General features: G+C 42.5%; 1 protein-coding gene across 1 annotated transcript in view; it reads right to left on the minus strand.

Moving 5' to 3' along the window:
- Positions 1-16,248, minus strand: part of TBC1D32 (TBC1 domain family member 32) — a 108,653-nt gene that overhangs the window by 60,497 nt on the left and 31,908 nt on the right. The window contains exons 14-18 of the mRNA XM_081346661.1: positions 15,937-16,026; positions 15,044-15,186; positions 13,355-13,485; positions 11,074-11,275; positions 9,676-9,758 (exon numbers count right to left, since the gene is read on the minus strand). Of these exons, the coding sequence (XP_081202787.1) occupies positions 9,676-9,758; positions 11,074-11,275; positions 13,355-13,485; positions 15,044-15,186; positions 15,937-16,026 (649 nt within the window). The remainder of the gene's footprint in view (positions 1-9,675; positions 9,759-11,073; positions 11,276-13,354; positions 13,486-15,043; positions 15,187-15,936; positions 16,027-16,248) is intronic.

Consider the following 16,248-nt stretch of genomic DNA (forward strand, 5'->3'; position numbering starts at 1 on the left):
ATTCCAGACAACTTTCTAGGCAACTATATGGAAATGGTTTATGTCTTCTTGTGCATTGTGTTTTCGACTTCTTGGGGTAGTTAACAGCCTCTTAAAATATATTATTATTTACTACTACTGTAAACTGGAGTATAAAATTCACGATTAATCTATGTTCAGTCAGGGCTACAAGATCATGAGGCTAGCTAGTTAGATTGAAACCTGCATAGAAATTTCATCAAAATAATGAACCACTGTAAGATAAGCTACAAATTAAAAACAACCTGTACTTTGCACATAGTCCCAATGCTTTTTGGCCTTCCCATGATTGAATCTCAATAATTCAGCATAATACTCTATGTTTTACAAAGGCTACTCTCGAAGAATATTCGGAACTTAGAGCTGGCAAAGAAGAAAGCTGCACAGACAATTTAGGGGTCTTGAAGATGGCCCATGTACCACCATCGTTACATGAGCTGCACTGGTTGCCTATTTGCTTCCGGATTCTATTCCAGGTATGGGTTAGAACCTTTAAAGCCTTTTATGGCATGGGACCAGGCTACCTGAGAAACTATCTCACCCCAATGTGTTTGGCCTGCACCACTCACTCCAGCAAAGGGGCATGCTGCAGACCCCATCAGTCCAGGAATTTCAGCTGACGGAGTCCAGGACAATAGTCTTTTCTACCATGGCTGCAGCCTTCTGGAACATTGTGCCACTTGAGGTGAGGTCGCCCCAGCTTTTTGACCTTCCGAAAAGGGCCTGGCTGTGCTAACTCACTTGTGGCTCCAATGGGGACATTCCATGCTGGAGTTAGCTGTTGGTTCAAGAAAAACATCCCATTCACATCCCGTGTGTATACTGGTTCCTAGTTTAGCCAATTTCCTGTTAATTTTAATATTTTTAATGTTTTAATCTTTGTATCTTCATTTTTTATGGTGTGGTAAGTTGCCCAGAGTTACTCAGTAGTGATATGGCTAGTATATAAATTTAATATATGAAATAAAATAAAATAAATTTATCAATGATTAATTTTCTGACAATTATCACCCAGGAAAATGAAACAAGACAAAAAGGCGGGGCATGATCTATTGGATAAGCTTGTATCTTCAGGTTTTTATGATGTGGTAAGTTGCCCAGAGTCACTCAGTAGTGAGATGGCTGGCATATAAATTTAATATATGAAATAAAATAAAATAAATTTATCAATGATTAATTTTCTGACAATTATCACCCAGGAAAATGAAATAAAACAAAAAGACGGGACATGATATATTGGATAAGCTTAGACACTTAAAATGAAAAACAAATAAATGAAACCCTAGAAAATTCTGGCTCTACTTGTTCATGTTTATGGTATAGCATTGCCCATTATAATCCTCCACCACCACAGGTACAAGCACACGTTGTATCTCCACAAACTACTCATATTATATTGCTGGCATTAGTATGCATTGATAAGCTAGAATCCAGTTCAGCATGAACTGCATTTTCACCATCTTTCTCTACCCGTTTCTCTGCTGCTGCTGCTGAATTCCTCCTGCAAGTGGGCCCAAAAAAATGAAGCTCGGATGGCCTCATTTGTGATTTGTTTTCATTATATGTGTTAACTGGGAAGTCTAGTCTGTTTTGCTCCTAACAGAGCAAAAGCATATGCCAAAGCAAAATAATGTTTTATGATTCTGAATTACTGAAAGAAAAATAAATCAGTCCCTGATTCACATGTAATGCTAAGCAAACAACGGATGAAGAAACCTGACTTGTTTGCTTTATAAGAAAGGATGATGGAAGAGCCATTACAAGCGTGCAGCTCATTCCTCATAACTCTGACTTATTATTAAATGTAAACACGGCCACCCCTTCATGGATTACTGCCTTGTCGTGGCGAAGGGGCTTGCGTAATTCAATGAAGCTATGAGCTATGCCGTGGAGGGCCACCCAAGACGGACAGGTCATAGCAGAGAGTTCTGACAAAACGTGATCCACTGGAGAAGGAAATGGCAACCCACTCCAGTATCTTTGCCATGAAAACCCTATGGACAGTACCAAAAGGCAAAACGATATGACGCTGGAAGATGAGCCCCTCAGGTCGGAAGGCGTCCAATATGCTACTGGGGAAGAGCAGAGGGCTAGTACTAGTAGCGCCAGAAAGAATGAAGCGACTGGGCCAAAGCCGAAAGGACGCTCAGCTGTGGATATGTCTGGTGGTGAAAGGAAAGTCCGATGCTGTAAAGATTTTTTCTCCATAGGAACCTGGAATGTAAGATCCATAAATCAAGGCAAGCTGGACGTGGTCAAACAAGAGATGACAAGACTGAACATCGACATCTTAGGTATCAGCGAACTAAAATGGACAGGAATGGGTGAATTTAATTCAGATGACCATCAGGTATACTACTGCGGGCAAGAATCCCTCAGAAGAAATGGAGTAGCCTTCATAGTCAATAAAAGAGTAGGAAAAGCAATACTGGGATACAATCCTCAAAATGACAGAATGATCTCAGTTCGAATCCAAGGCAAACCATTCAATATCACAGTAGTCCAAGTCTATGCCCCAACCACCGGTGCTGAAGAGGATGAAATTGATCGGTTCTATGAAGCCCTACAGCACCTTATAGAACTAACACCAAAAAATGATGTCCTTATCATCATGGGGGATTGGAATGCTAAAGTAGGAAGCCAAAAGATAACCGGAATAACAAGCAAGTTTGGCCTTGGAGTACAAAATGAAGCAGGGCACAGGCTGATAGAATTTTGTCAAGAGAATACGATGGTCATAGCAAACACTCTTTTCCAACAACCCAAGAGACGGCTCTACACATGGACATCACCAGACGGTCAACACAGAAATCAGATTGACTATATGCTCTGCAGCCAAAGATGGAGAAGCTCTATACAGTCAGTAAAAACAAGACCAGGAGCTGACTGTGGCTCAGACCATGAGCTTCTTGTTGCAAAGTTTAGGCTTAAACTGAAGAAAGTTGGGAAAAGCACCAGGCCAGTCAGGTATGAATTAAATCATATCCCCGTTGAATATACAGTAGAGGTGACAAATAGATTTAAGGAATTAGATCTGATAGACAGGGTGCCTGAAGAACTATGGACAGAGGTTCGCAACATTGTACAAGAGGTAGCAACCAAAACCATCCCAAAGAAAAAGAAATGCAAGAAAGCAAAATGGCTGTCTGAGGAAGCTTTGCAAATAGCTGAGGAAAGGAGGGAAGCAAAAGGCAAGGGAGAAAAAGAAAGATACGCCCAATTGAATGCAGAATTCCAGAGAATAGCTAGAAGAGATAAGAATGCCTTCTTAAATGAACAGTGCAAAGAAATAGAAGAAAACAATAGAATAGGGAGGACCAGAGATCTTTTCAAGAAAATTGGAGAGATGAAGGGAACGTTCAATGCAAAAATGGGCATGATAAAGGACCAAAATGGCAGGGACCTAACAGAGGCAGAAGAGATTAAGAAGAGATGGCAAAATTACACAGAAGAACTATACAAGAATGAGCTTAACGTCCCTGATAATCACAATGAGGTGGTCACTGACCTCGAGCCAGACATCCTAGAATGTGAAGTGAAGTGGGCCTTAGAAAAGCTGAGCAACAACAAAGCTAGTGGAGGTGACAGTATTCCAGCTGAGCTATTCAAAATCTTAAAAGACGATGCAGTAAAAGTGCTACACTCAATTTGCCAGCAAATTTGGAAAACTCAACAGTGGCCACAGGATTGGAAAAGATCAGTTTACATTCCAATTCCAAAGAAAGGCAGTGCCAAAGAATGTTCAAACTATCGCACCATTGCACTCATTTCTCATGCTAGTAAAGTTATGCTTAAAATCCTACAAGCTAGACTCCAGCAGTATGTGGATCGAGAACTACCAGAAGTACAGGCAGGATTTCGAAGAGGCAGAGGAACTAGAGATCAAATAGCCAACATACGCTGGATCATGGAGAAAGCTAGAGAGTTCCAGAAAAACATCTACTTCTGCTTCATTGACTATGCTAAAGCCTTTGATTGTGTGGATCATAACAAACTGTGGCAAGTTCTTAAAGAGATGGGAGTACCAGAACATCTTATTTGTCTCTTGAGAAACCTATATGCGGGCCAAGAAGCAACAGTGAGAACTGGACACGGAACCACTGATTGGTTCCAAATTGGGAAAGGAGTCCGGCAAGGCTGTATACTGTCGCCTTGCCTATTTAACTTATATGCAGAGCACATCATGAGAAAGGCAGGGCTAGATGAATCAAAAGTTGGAATTAAGATTGCTGGAAGAAATATCAACAACCTAAGATATGCAGATGATACCACTCTAATGGCAGAAAGTGAAGAGGAACTGAAGAGTCTCTTGTTGCGAGTGAAGAAGGAGAGTGCAAAAGTTGGGTTGAAACTAAACATTAAGAAAACCAAGATCATGGCATCCGGCCCTCTCAATTCCTGGCAAATAGATGGGGAAGAAATGGAGGTAGTGACAGATTTTATTTTCCTGGGCTCCAAGATCACTGCAGATGGGGACTGTAGTCAAGAAATTAAAAGACGCTTGCTCCTCGGGAGGAAAGCCATGGCAAATCTAGACAGCACACTAAAAAGCAGAGACATCACCCTGTCAACAAAAGTGCGTATAGTCAAGGCTATGGTCTTCCCAGTTGCAATGTATGGCAGTGAAAGTTGGACCATAAGAAAGGCTGAGCGCAAAAGAATTGAGGCCTTTGAACTCTGGTGCTGGAGAAGACTCCTGCGAGTCCCTTGGACTGCAAGGCGATCAAACCGGTCACCTAATGAGGAGGAAGGACTCACTGGAGAAGAGCCTAATGCTGGGAAAGATTGAGGGCAATAGAAGAAGGGGACGACAGAGAATGAGGTGGCTGGATGGAGTCACTGAAGCAGTAGGCGTGAGCTTAAATGGACTCCAGAAGATGGTAGAGGACAGGAAAGCCTGGAGGAACATTGTCCATAGGGTCGCGATGGGTCGGACACGACTTCGCAACTAACAACAACAACAAAAACACGGCCAGTTAAGATTCATGATTTTTTTTTCTTTTTGTTATTGCAAACTATACAGAAAAGACATGAGTTATTATGATCTAAAGAAAAACATTGATCCGCAAATAGATTTCCCAAGAAACCTAGACAAAAGGTTTGGTTTGACCTTCAATAGACAAAATTCACCCAGCAAATGTTTTTATATTGAAAGCATGGAGTGCATTATATGGGCAACAAAAATGTTTTAAACAAGGCATTAAAAGTGCTTTTTGTAGGGTTTAAAAAACTAAACATGAGGGGTTTTTTTAATAAAATAAAATAAAATGTATCTTTCTATAATGATTTTTTTTGGCACCAATAATTTGTATAAGATACTAAAAAATAATGTAACTGGTCTCCTATAATTTGGCAGTAATGTGATACTCACATATTAATATAGCCAGCCGTACCAACAGGCTGAAAAATAGCTTTTATCCGTGGGCTGTTAGGCTTTTAAATGGGACATAATCTTAGGCAGAATTGACTTGGGAGGCCGGTGTGTGGTGTAGTTGGTTCACATAGTGTGGTGGGATGGAGGGTTTGTTGTCACTGTGTGTTGAGGGGAGAGAGCACGGGGGGAGGCTAATCTCAATGTACACATGTTGTACTTTGACAATAAAGGTTTATTTATTTATTTATTTATTTATTTATTTATTTATTTATTTATTTATTTAAACATTCTTACAAAGCTGACAATATAATTTTTTTTATAAAAAGCAGCGGTTACAATTATTTAATCACCAATGGGAAGAACCAACTATCTTTAACCTATGTGTAGAATACAAATCACTGCCTTTGCAAATGTCTATGGAGATTCTCAATCATCCAGGTCATGGCTGTCCCGAAGGTTTTTTTTTCAAAAGGCAATTGGACTTTCTTTGTTTTTCCTTGAAGACATTTCACTTCTCATCCAAGAAGCTTCTTCATTTCTGACTAAATGTTGAAGAAAGGAAGAATTTATATTCCTTGCAATCATCTGGTCATTAACACTCTTTCTGAGAGTCATGGTGGGAACTTGGAGATTTATTTATGTCTTCAGGGTCATCTGAACAGGGCAAATGGTATAGAACACCCACTGTAATCACAGTCCTTTCAACACTTCAAAAAAGGTTCCATACCCATTTGCACTATTTAGTTGACCCCGAGGATACAGATAAACATCCAAGTTGCCTCAACGACTCTCAGAAGGAGTCTAACGACCAGATGACTGCGAGGAATATAAATCATTCCATTCCTCCATATTCAATCAGAACTGAAGAAGCTTCTTGGATGAGAAGCAAATATCTTCAAGGAAAAACAAAGAAAGTCCAGTTGCCTCTTGAAAAAGTACCTCTGGGACTGCCTTGGAAATATTTCATATATGGATTGGAATCGTAGAAAAATGAAGCATAGGTATAGATGCACATAGTACATGGTTTCAGTGGCTGCTAATGTCATTGTGAGAAAGTTATATACATTTGTAAAAATATGGAGATAGACAAAGGAGAATAGGGCTCAAGTCCTGGCATCTCCCTGACCACTTTAAGTGCTTAAGCGTATCAAGCTGGGATATAACCTCCAATATCATCATCATCATCATCATCATCATCATCATCATCATCATCATCATCATCATCATCATCACCACCACATCCCCCTGAACTGGAATTGGAAAATCTCCATTTGGAATTTAGAATCCTTAAGAACCACTGTTAATGAACAATGACTAGCAGTGCTTATAGCCATTTCTAGCAATTCACATATAAAATTCATGAGTTCCAGAAAACACCAAAGCAACACAGCTAACAGTAAATAAACGATCGTCATCACAGTGCAAGAGCTGATCACTATGTAAGCAATGCAGCATCACTCCTAAAGAAGACAAGCCAAATTTGCCCTTGTTCTTCCCTAAATAATTAAATGCATCCACTGCATAGCTGAGTCTTCAGGTTTTGCGCAGCAGAATCAGAAAGTCACCAGGCAGATTTCTGCCTGGCTGAGGGGGAAAAGGAGAAGCAGGAAGAACCAAGAGCAAGGATGAGGACATTAAAAAAGAAAGGGATTAAACGAATTCTAACTGGGAGATGAAGAAAAAGAAAGTGAGAGAAAGCAAAAGTTGTAAGTGAAAAGATGAGAGCTGAAAAACCAAATAGAAGCTGTGCCAGCAAAATAACTGAAGAGAAATGAGAGAGAAACCAAAGGTGAACATGAGGAAACCTGAAGTATTATATACGAAGACAAGTAAGCAAGAGAGAAAGTATCTACGACACTAAGCCTTGTACTACTATACGCAATATCTCTACATCTGCAGCCATAGTAGCAAATTACACTAAAAACTCTTCATCAGCAACAATATAAATTTTTTAATGTTATCTGTTGTGTATTCACATGTTAATAAGTTACACTCGTTAAAGATTTGTAATACACAAGTTCCGAGTTGAGGTAAACGCGCGGCAGCTTTTGACAGCTGTCAAAAGCTGCCGGGAAGCGACTACGCAGGCGCAACCGTTTGACAGCTCTTGGCTGTCAAGAACCGCCGGCTACCGCGCAGGCGCAAGCAGTTTGACAGCTCCGAGCTGTCAAAGCTGTCAGACGCCGATTGGTCCAACCAAACAGCGGGAAACCGGCACTGCCCTGATTGGTCGTCGACCGGCCAGCTGAAGTATAAATAGAAGCGTTGTTAACCTGTTCTTTGCCCAGTTCCAAATAAAAAGCTTTTCGTTAGCCAGCTGTCTCGCCTGCTTCTTCTACCGACAGAGCACTGGCGACGAAGGTGGGATATACTGCTTCGCACTGCTGAAGTCACTAGCCAAGGGGAAGAAGAGATTTTTTTCCCCTTGGCTCTGAGCTAAGTCACAGCTGAAGTTACCGGCGGGAAGCACAGCTTCCCCAACACCCGCGAAGCAGTACCCACAACCGGGACAGTATGGCCAACCTCGGCCACATCCGCGAATTCAACATTCGCCACCCAGAGTGCTGGGAGTCGCACTGGGGCCAGGTAGAAGGGTTCCTGTTGGTCAATAAGATAACGGACAACCGAGCCAAGGCAGCAGCGCTCCTTTGCCTCAGTGGACCCGCCGTATACGATGTGGCCATAGGACTGTTCAGCCCAGAGCCCATCGCCACCATCCCGTACGCTGAATTCACAGAGGGACTGAGTAAGCATTTTATGCCGACCAAGTCCGAGCTGTTCTGGCGAGTGAACTTCGCCCAGCGCTTACAACTCCCCGAGGAATCCGCCACCGACTTCATAGCACGAGTCAGGCATGCCGCATGCCGATGCCGGTTCCCTGATCTGGAGGACCGGATCCGCGACCAGGTAGTCATCGGGCTGAAGGACGAACGCCTGCGGAAGAAGCTAATCGCCAAACCCATCTTAACCTTGGCCGAAGTCTCCATGGAAGTTGTGGCTTATGAAGACAGTCATAGCGAAAACCCCAGACCTCCTGACTGTGGACCATACGGGTCCGTGCACCAAGAGGACATCGCCCACAGTGTCACAGAGGAGAATGACGTCTCCACCGACATTGATGCCGTCCAACGAAGATTTGAGAAGCTCAAGATCCAACGCGACAACCGAGGGGGCCCCCCACACAACAAAAACACTAACCAGCAGGGCATCAGAGCCAAATGCGCCAGCTGCGGGGGAAACCACCCGAGAGCATCGTGCCGTTTCCGCAGTGCCAAATGCCACGGCTGTGGCAAAACGGGACACCTCAGAGCCGTATGCCGTAGCCTGAGCCGGGAGAACCTGCACGAATTGGAGGTGACATCCGCAGGTACGGGCCCACCAACGTCCAACGGGGAAAAAACCTCTAGGTCCCTAGTACTAACTGTCAGGGAAAGTACGGGGGAGGGAACAAATGGATTCAGGGGGTTGTACTAGAGCAGACTGGACCCTTGTCATACGTCATCGATACCGGGAACAACAACCACCTACGCCGGCACATCGACCAATTACGACAACGAAGCCCTCAGAACATTGGGGGAAGGGGTAGCAACGAAATCCCAACACATCACATTCCCCCCGGACCAAGCACACCACCCCCACCACACACGTCTAACGGGAGGGACCCGGAACCCCGTGAGCCAAACGCCAATCCAGACACATCACTCCCCGAGCCAGAGGAAGCAGAACCTCCAGAGGAAATACCCCTCCGACGTTCTGAGAGAACACGGAAACCTGCCACGTACTTAAAAGACTTTGAATGGGGGACGACACGAAAAAACACCCGGAAGAATCTCCACACCAGTCTGGGGGAGGGGTAAGGGGTGTTGTGTATTCACATGTTAATAAGTTACACTCGTTAAAGATTTGTAATACACAAGTTCCGAGTTGAGGTAAAACCGCAGCAGCTTTTGTCAAAAGCTGCCGGGAAGCGACTACGCAGGCGCAACCGTTTGACAGCTCTCGGCTGTCAAGAACCGCCAGCTACCGCGCAGGCGCAAGCAGTTTGACAGCTCCAAGCTGTCAAAGCTGTCAGACGCCGATTGGTCCAACCAAACAGCGGGAAACCGGCACTGCCCTGATTGGTCGTCGACCGGCCAGCTGAAGTATAAATAGAAGCGTTGTTAACCTGTTCTTTGCCCAGTTCCAAATAAAAAGCTTTTCGTTAGCCAGCTGTCTCGCCTGCTTCTTCTACCAACAGAGCACTATCCTAAATACATACCAACATATGAAATAAAACCACTTACCAACTCTGAGGTTCTTGGTTTACTGAAGAAACAGTGTCTACCCCAGCTATAGGTGTCGGAATTCTCTCTGAAAGCAAACTAGTCTGTTGAATGATAAAAAATAAAAATAAAAAACGCAGAAATTTGGGTCAGAAGAACAGAACAAATTTAAGTACTGATAATTAGCATTAAAGCATGGTAAGTTAAAATAGATTTTTTCAGATGGAAACTTTTGTATCCTTTATTCAACTAAATAAGGGTGCCACGGAGGCTCAGCAGTTAAGATGCTGGGCTTGTTGGCTGGAAAGCTGATGGCCCAGGTTTGAGATCCAAGAGCCATGCGATGGGGTGAGCTCCCGTCATCACCCCAGCTCCTACCAACCTAGCAGTTCAAAAGCGTGAGTAGACAAAAAGGTACCACTTTGGTGGGAAGTTAACAGTGCTCTGTGATGTCATGCTGGCCACATGACTACAAAAATGTCTTTGGACAGCGCTGGCTCAATAGCCTTGAAAGGGAGGTGAGCACCGCCCCTTATAGTTGGCAATGACTAGCGGAGTAAAATCCACAGGGACTTATCTTTTTTGTATTATTACTATTCAATGAAATTCTGTAATTGTGTTTAGATAATATTGCTCTGGGTTTGTCTGTTTTTTATGACTACCATAAAATAAATGGGTACTTAACAATTGAACAAAAAGTTGTGAACTTTTTAGCATCTTGTCAAAGTCACAATATAACCACAAAAGCAAATTTATGCTTCTAAAACTCAATTTAATTGGGAGGAGTTGATGCCTATTATTCACATCTGTCTATTTAATTAAAAAATATGTCTCCATGGTGACTTATGTCAGATGCATGATGATATCATTATGCTAACAATGTAAATCTCCATGGATATTTGGTATCTTGTTTTCAAAGCAAGATGTAGCTAGATCCTATAAATTGAGGTTTATCACACAAACCTCAAACTATAGCCACTGCTTTATGCCACAATTATATAAAGTAATACCCTCCTTTGCTATAGGACAGGCAAAAAATAATATATATTTTAGTATTATTTCCTTGATAAAGTTTATATTGGGGGGGTAGGGGTGGAGTTATGACTCAATCTTGATGCCTGGTAGTGCCTGGACAAGTCCCTGAAGTTTCCTTGAAAAGCTTTTGGAAGTGGTTTGCCTCTGTCATGTTCCTAGGGATGAGAGAGTGTAACTGGCCCAAGTTCACTCAGACGGCTTTGTGCTTAAGGTGGGATTAGAACTAAGGATCTCCTGTTTTCTAGACCGATTGCTTAACTACTACACCAAACTGACTCTAAAGTCTATACTATATGTGTTTATATGAAGAGTGACATTTTGTAATACAGCCATCAATTGGTAGAACTTCTCTATAAGTGCTCTGTAAAATATGCATAAGGCTACCTTTTTCCAAGCTTCAGCAACAGATTCATGTAACTGATAAGGCAACAGCACCTCTAAGCCTTCACAGGTACTATACATTTGACGGCATACAAAGATAAAAGCTCCTTTGAGGACTGGTAACATCTCAGATCCAGACAAAACAGCAATATCTTCATCAAGAAGCTTCTTTGTAAACTGGGCAATAACATGTGCACCCTTAAGGCTGGAAACAAGACAAAATGTTTAAAAAGCAATGGTCAAATAGCTTTTTAGACATAATATGGATGCATGGATCTGACTAGAAAAGATGGGAAGTGCAACCATCTAGCATTTTTGTCACTCCCTAGACCTAGAGTTCCCAAGATCATCAATTCAGCCAAATAAGACTGCATCATTATTATGGTATCTGCAGAAATAAACTGGTTTACTAAGTGTATTTCCAGCTGTAGAAAGGTCTTCCATTCCTGACTATTAGAATCTTTTCATAACCAAAAAACAAAAGCATACTTCAACAAAATAAATGAAGGAAATCCCTCTTCTTGATCCCCCAAATCTGTAAGTCCAAATTACTTAGCTAACTAGTCATTATGATAATCATATTTTTCCTATTATCCTATCTGTATATTATAACCAAAAAATTTAGCCTGCTTTACCATGTATTCTTTCACTTGTTTATTTATTTATTTTATTTATTTATTTTATTCAATTTATATACCGCCTTTTTCCCGAAGGACTCAGGGCGGTTTACAGGGCAAATTAAAAAATACAATATACAGATTAAAATACAATTAAATTAATAGCCCCAACACTTTAAAATTAAATTTAAAACCTTAAAAACCCCTCAGTTCAGGCCGGCCAGCTCAAATAACCAGGTTTTTAGGTCCTGGCGAAACGAACAAAGGTCGGGGGCGATCCGGAGTTCAACCTGCAGCTGATTCCATAGGGCAGGCGCACCCACCGAGAATGCCCTCCCCCTGGGAATCACCCTCCGGCACTCCTTGACCGGCGGGACCCTGAGGAGGCCTTCCCTGTGGGAGTGCACAGGACGATGGGAAGTTGACACTGGCAGCAGGTGCTCCCTAAGATAATCCGGACCCATGCCAGTTGCCCAGAGGGCAACTGGAAGCTAATGCAGCTCGCGGAGAAGAGGCGTTACATGGGAGTATCGGGAGACCCCCATCACAACTCGCGCGGCCGCATTCTGTTCTTCTCCTGTTTAAAATTTTGGTGGAAGTTTGTACATTTTAGCTATCACATGTTCATCCTTCACCTGATATAACTCATTCATACTTGCCTCTGAACGCAACTACACATTAATCCATGAAGAAACTTGACAACTGCCTAAAGGCTTTTCAAGTGACTCCTAGACAAAGTGCTTTGCAGATAGAGTACACACCCTCGGACTACCAGCTCATAAATTTGATAAGATACAAATAAATCATGGCACAATCTTCAACCACGGTATTTGCTATAAAGGAAAAGACTTTATTAATGGGATTAGTTTTAGTTTAGTTTTAGTTTTATTGAATTTTTATACCGCCCTTCTCCCGAAGGACTCAGGGCGGTGTACAGGGCATATATATAAAGATACAAAAGTTAAAAAGATTAAATTATTGCCCAAATTAAAACAATCAAAATATAAAAACATTAAAACCCTACCATTCCCCCATCAGGCCAGGCCAGCTTGTTCAAATAGATGGGTCTTAACCCGCGCCGGAAGGAGCGAAGATCCGGTGCCATCCGGAGCTCAACCGGCAGTTGATTCCATAAAGCCGGGGCGCCCACAGAGAAGGCCCTCCCCCTGGGGGCCACCAGCCAGCATTCTCTGACCGGAGGCACCCTGAGGAGGCCCTCTCTGTGGGAACACACAGGGCGGAGGGGAGTCGACGCCGGCAGCAGGTGGTCCCCAAGGTATTCCGGACCCATGCCATGTAAGGACTTAAAAACCATCACCAAGACCTTGAACCTCACCCGGAAGACAACTGGTAACCAATGCAGCTCGCGGAGCAAAGGTGTAACATGGGAGTACCGGGAAACTCCCAAGACAACTCTCGCGGCCGCATTCTGTACCAGTTGGAGCCTCCGAGTGGTCTTCAAGGGAAGCCCCATGTAAAGAGCATTGCAATAGTCAAGACGAGAGGTCACGAGCGCATGAGTGACCGTACACAGGGCATCCCGGTCCAGATAGGGCCGCAACTGACGCACCAGGCGAACCTGAGTGAAAGCCCCCCTAGTCACGGCTAGAATTAGATTAGATTAGAATTCAGATGACTGCTTTCAGTTTTTCATGCTGTTGTCATACCTTGTGCTATCTGCGGCAGAGGGCTTTTCTCCTCCATAAAGAAGTAGTAAAAGACCATCATCTGTAGCAGCAATTCGCGCCAAAATATCAGCTATATGTGTTAGAGTTGTTTCTGGACAATTCAGATTCACCTGTGCGTATAGTGAAAAATGTCTGAAGTTAATTGATAAGCACAGCCAATAGCAAATTGATATAACAACATTAATTGCTTTTAAAGCATTTTTTTACCCTGAACTATAAACCTTCATTTTGTCAACGAGGCTATAGGGTTTCTCTTGATATCCTCTTTTTCATTTCATGAAATCCTTCTGTTTAGATTAATTTCATCATTTCTGAAATCATTTTTTTTTTAAAAAATGGCCCAATCCCTTCAATTCTTCACAGATTTAAGCTAAATGTTAAACTGTCCTAACTATAGTAGGACTAGTTAGGGACTATAGTAGGGACCACTACGGTGGGAAGGTGACAGCGTTCCGTGAGCCTTTGGCGTCTAGTCATGCCGGCCACATGACCACGGAGACGTCCTCGGACAAGCGCCGGCTCTTCGGCTTTGAAACGGAGATGAGCACCGGCCCCTAGAGCCGGAAACGACTAGCACGCATGTGCGGAGGAACCTTTACCTTTACTTTAACTATAGTCAGTCGGTTCACTAATGGAGATTTCTAAAAACTGGATGTACACACAGGCAGAGAAAGATGATGACTATTTGGGCTAATTCCTCTTCTATATTCTCCCACTCTTGCCCCCCTCCCGCTTCAACAGAAGGCTACAGAATTTTTTTAGCAGAGTGGTACTGCAGATTGCATGGTAAAAGAAAACTAAACCAAAACAACTGACAACTATCCCTTTCCCCATTGATCTTGGATGCAAACAACCTCTGGGAATATGTCCTTCTCTTAGACCAAGAGCAGATTCAGTTCCAACTCATTTCACTGAGTTTGCCAAGCTATTTAGAATTTTGCTTGGCTTCAGTCACTACAAGTGCTCACTTACAAGCAAAAATAACACCATTTCTCGTTTGAAATTACAGCAATTATGAAGAAAAAAACAACACCTTAAATACCACCCAGATGCTTTGTTAGCTCTAATGCTCAAGCATAGGCAAGCAACCTGATGCAGAAAGTCAAATTTCACATTTCAATTCTATACTGAGTGGCGAAAAAGGCCCATGGAATTCAACAGATCTTCTAAACAGAAATCACAAGATTATACTGTTAGGCTTTGAAACCAGCTTGTTCATCCATTTCTGGACGAACATAGCAATTCTATGTGAATTGAACACTTCTAAGTGAAGCTCTCACAGATATCTGAACAAAGATTCAGATTTCTTGTGTTTTCCAACTGAAATAAAATATGTATTCTCTTTCACTTCAGTATCTCAGACATTGTCAGTTATAACACAGCCTTGACTTTGACTGGTCTCCAGATCAGAGGTTCCCAAAGTTTTGGGCACAGGGATCGGTTCCGTGGAGAAAAGTTTTTCTGCAGACCGGAGCACGTGGTTATGTGTGCTACCTGCATCCTCGGATGGGGCTTTGCTTGTTTGTGCGGACCAGTTGCTGGCATGCCACGGACTGGTACCGGTCCATGGACTGGGGGTTGGGGACCCTTGCTCTAGATGGAAGTCTGTCATTGTGCGGTTTCCTCATCCCATCCCCCATAGGAAATTGCATAAAAATTAAAGATAACCTCTGTTCCATTTAATAAATAATGTAGTGGTTGAAGAAGTTCTTCTATCACTGTATTTGTATATAGACGTTCAGTTGCACATTCTTTTCCATCACAAAAGACCCGGAGTATATCAGTAATGAGGCCAGCTGGAGAATAATTGCCTGCGAAAATGTAAAAAAAAAGTTGTTTCAAAATAGTGACAAGGCAAAGAAAAATAATACGTGTTTATTTATTTACAGAACTTATACCTGTCTCAGATAATACACGGTTCACAAAACCTGATAAAAATAAATCTACCCTTCCCAATAGAGGCATCAGATCAAACAGCCTTCTAGCTCAACCCCCACTCTAGTCAATACTTAGTGGAAGAACCAGATCTTTACAATCTTCTGGAAGACTAAGAGGATAGAAATCCCTCAAATTCCATGTGGAAGGCTCTTCCAAAGGGCTGGAATGGCCACCAAAGAAGACATGCTTCTGAGGTCCCATTGGGTCAGAGTTCCCCAACCTTTTCGGCTTTGCGGACCAGCAGGGGGGGGGGAAGAGAAGTAATGGTTCCATGTGCACTTGTGGCCTGATTGTGAAAGGCTCAAGGCCCAGTAATGGGCCACAGCCCAGGGGTTGGAGACCTCTGCTTTGGGTGAAATATTTAAAGGAAGGAATTACCCTGTCTAATGTAGTAGGATGGGCAGATACCCTCAAAATGAGATGGTCCTGTAAATAACTTGCTCCTGTTATTACTTCTCCCTCCCTCACTTCTCCTCCAAGCCAGATACTAAAGGCTGCCACAACTTCCTAACACATAGGTTATTCATGTGTCTACAGACAAAGAATAGATTAACCTTCAGGAGACACTCTTTTCTCAAAGCAAGTTGTTTATAAAATAACTGCATATAAATGAGAATTATTACCTGAATGCACAGTAAGGGGTTTGGGACAATTTGGGGAACAATAAATAAGACGTGTAAACATTATGATGAGATCTCTCAGTGTCATCAGATCTAGGAAAATCAGAAGGAGAAAAAAAATACTTGAAAATGAAAGCAATGTAAAATGCTTTTAGTAACAATGCGTGAAATAATATTTATGTACAGATTTAATATAAAGAAATGAAGCTGCATTTCCATTTCTTTCAGCTTAATCAATTGAAGCCATTAAATTAACCCTAATTAGCTAATTTCAAGTATAGTGCTCTTCTAGCAATGTTAAAATAGTTTGGGTGG

Source organism: Vipera berus (assembly GCF_964194415.1).
Source record: "Vipera berus genome assembly, chromosome: 1".
In the NCBI taxonomy this organism is placed as follows: Eukaryota; Metazoa; Chordata; class Lepidosauria; order Squamata; family Viperidae; genus Vipera; species Vipera berus.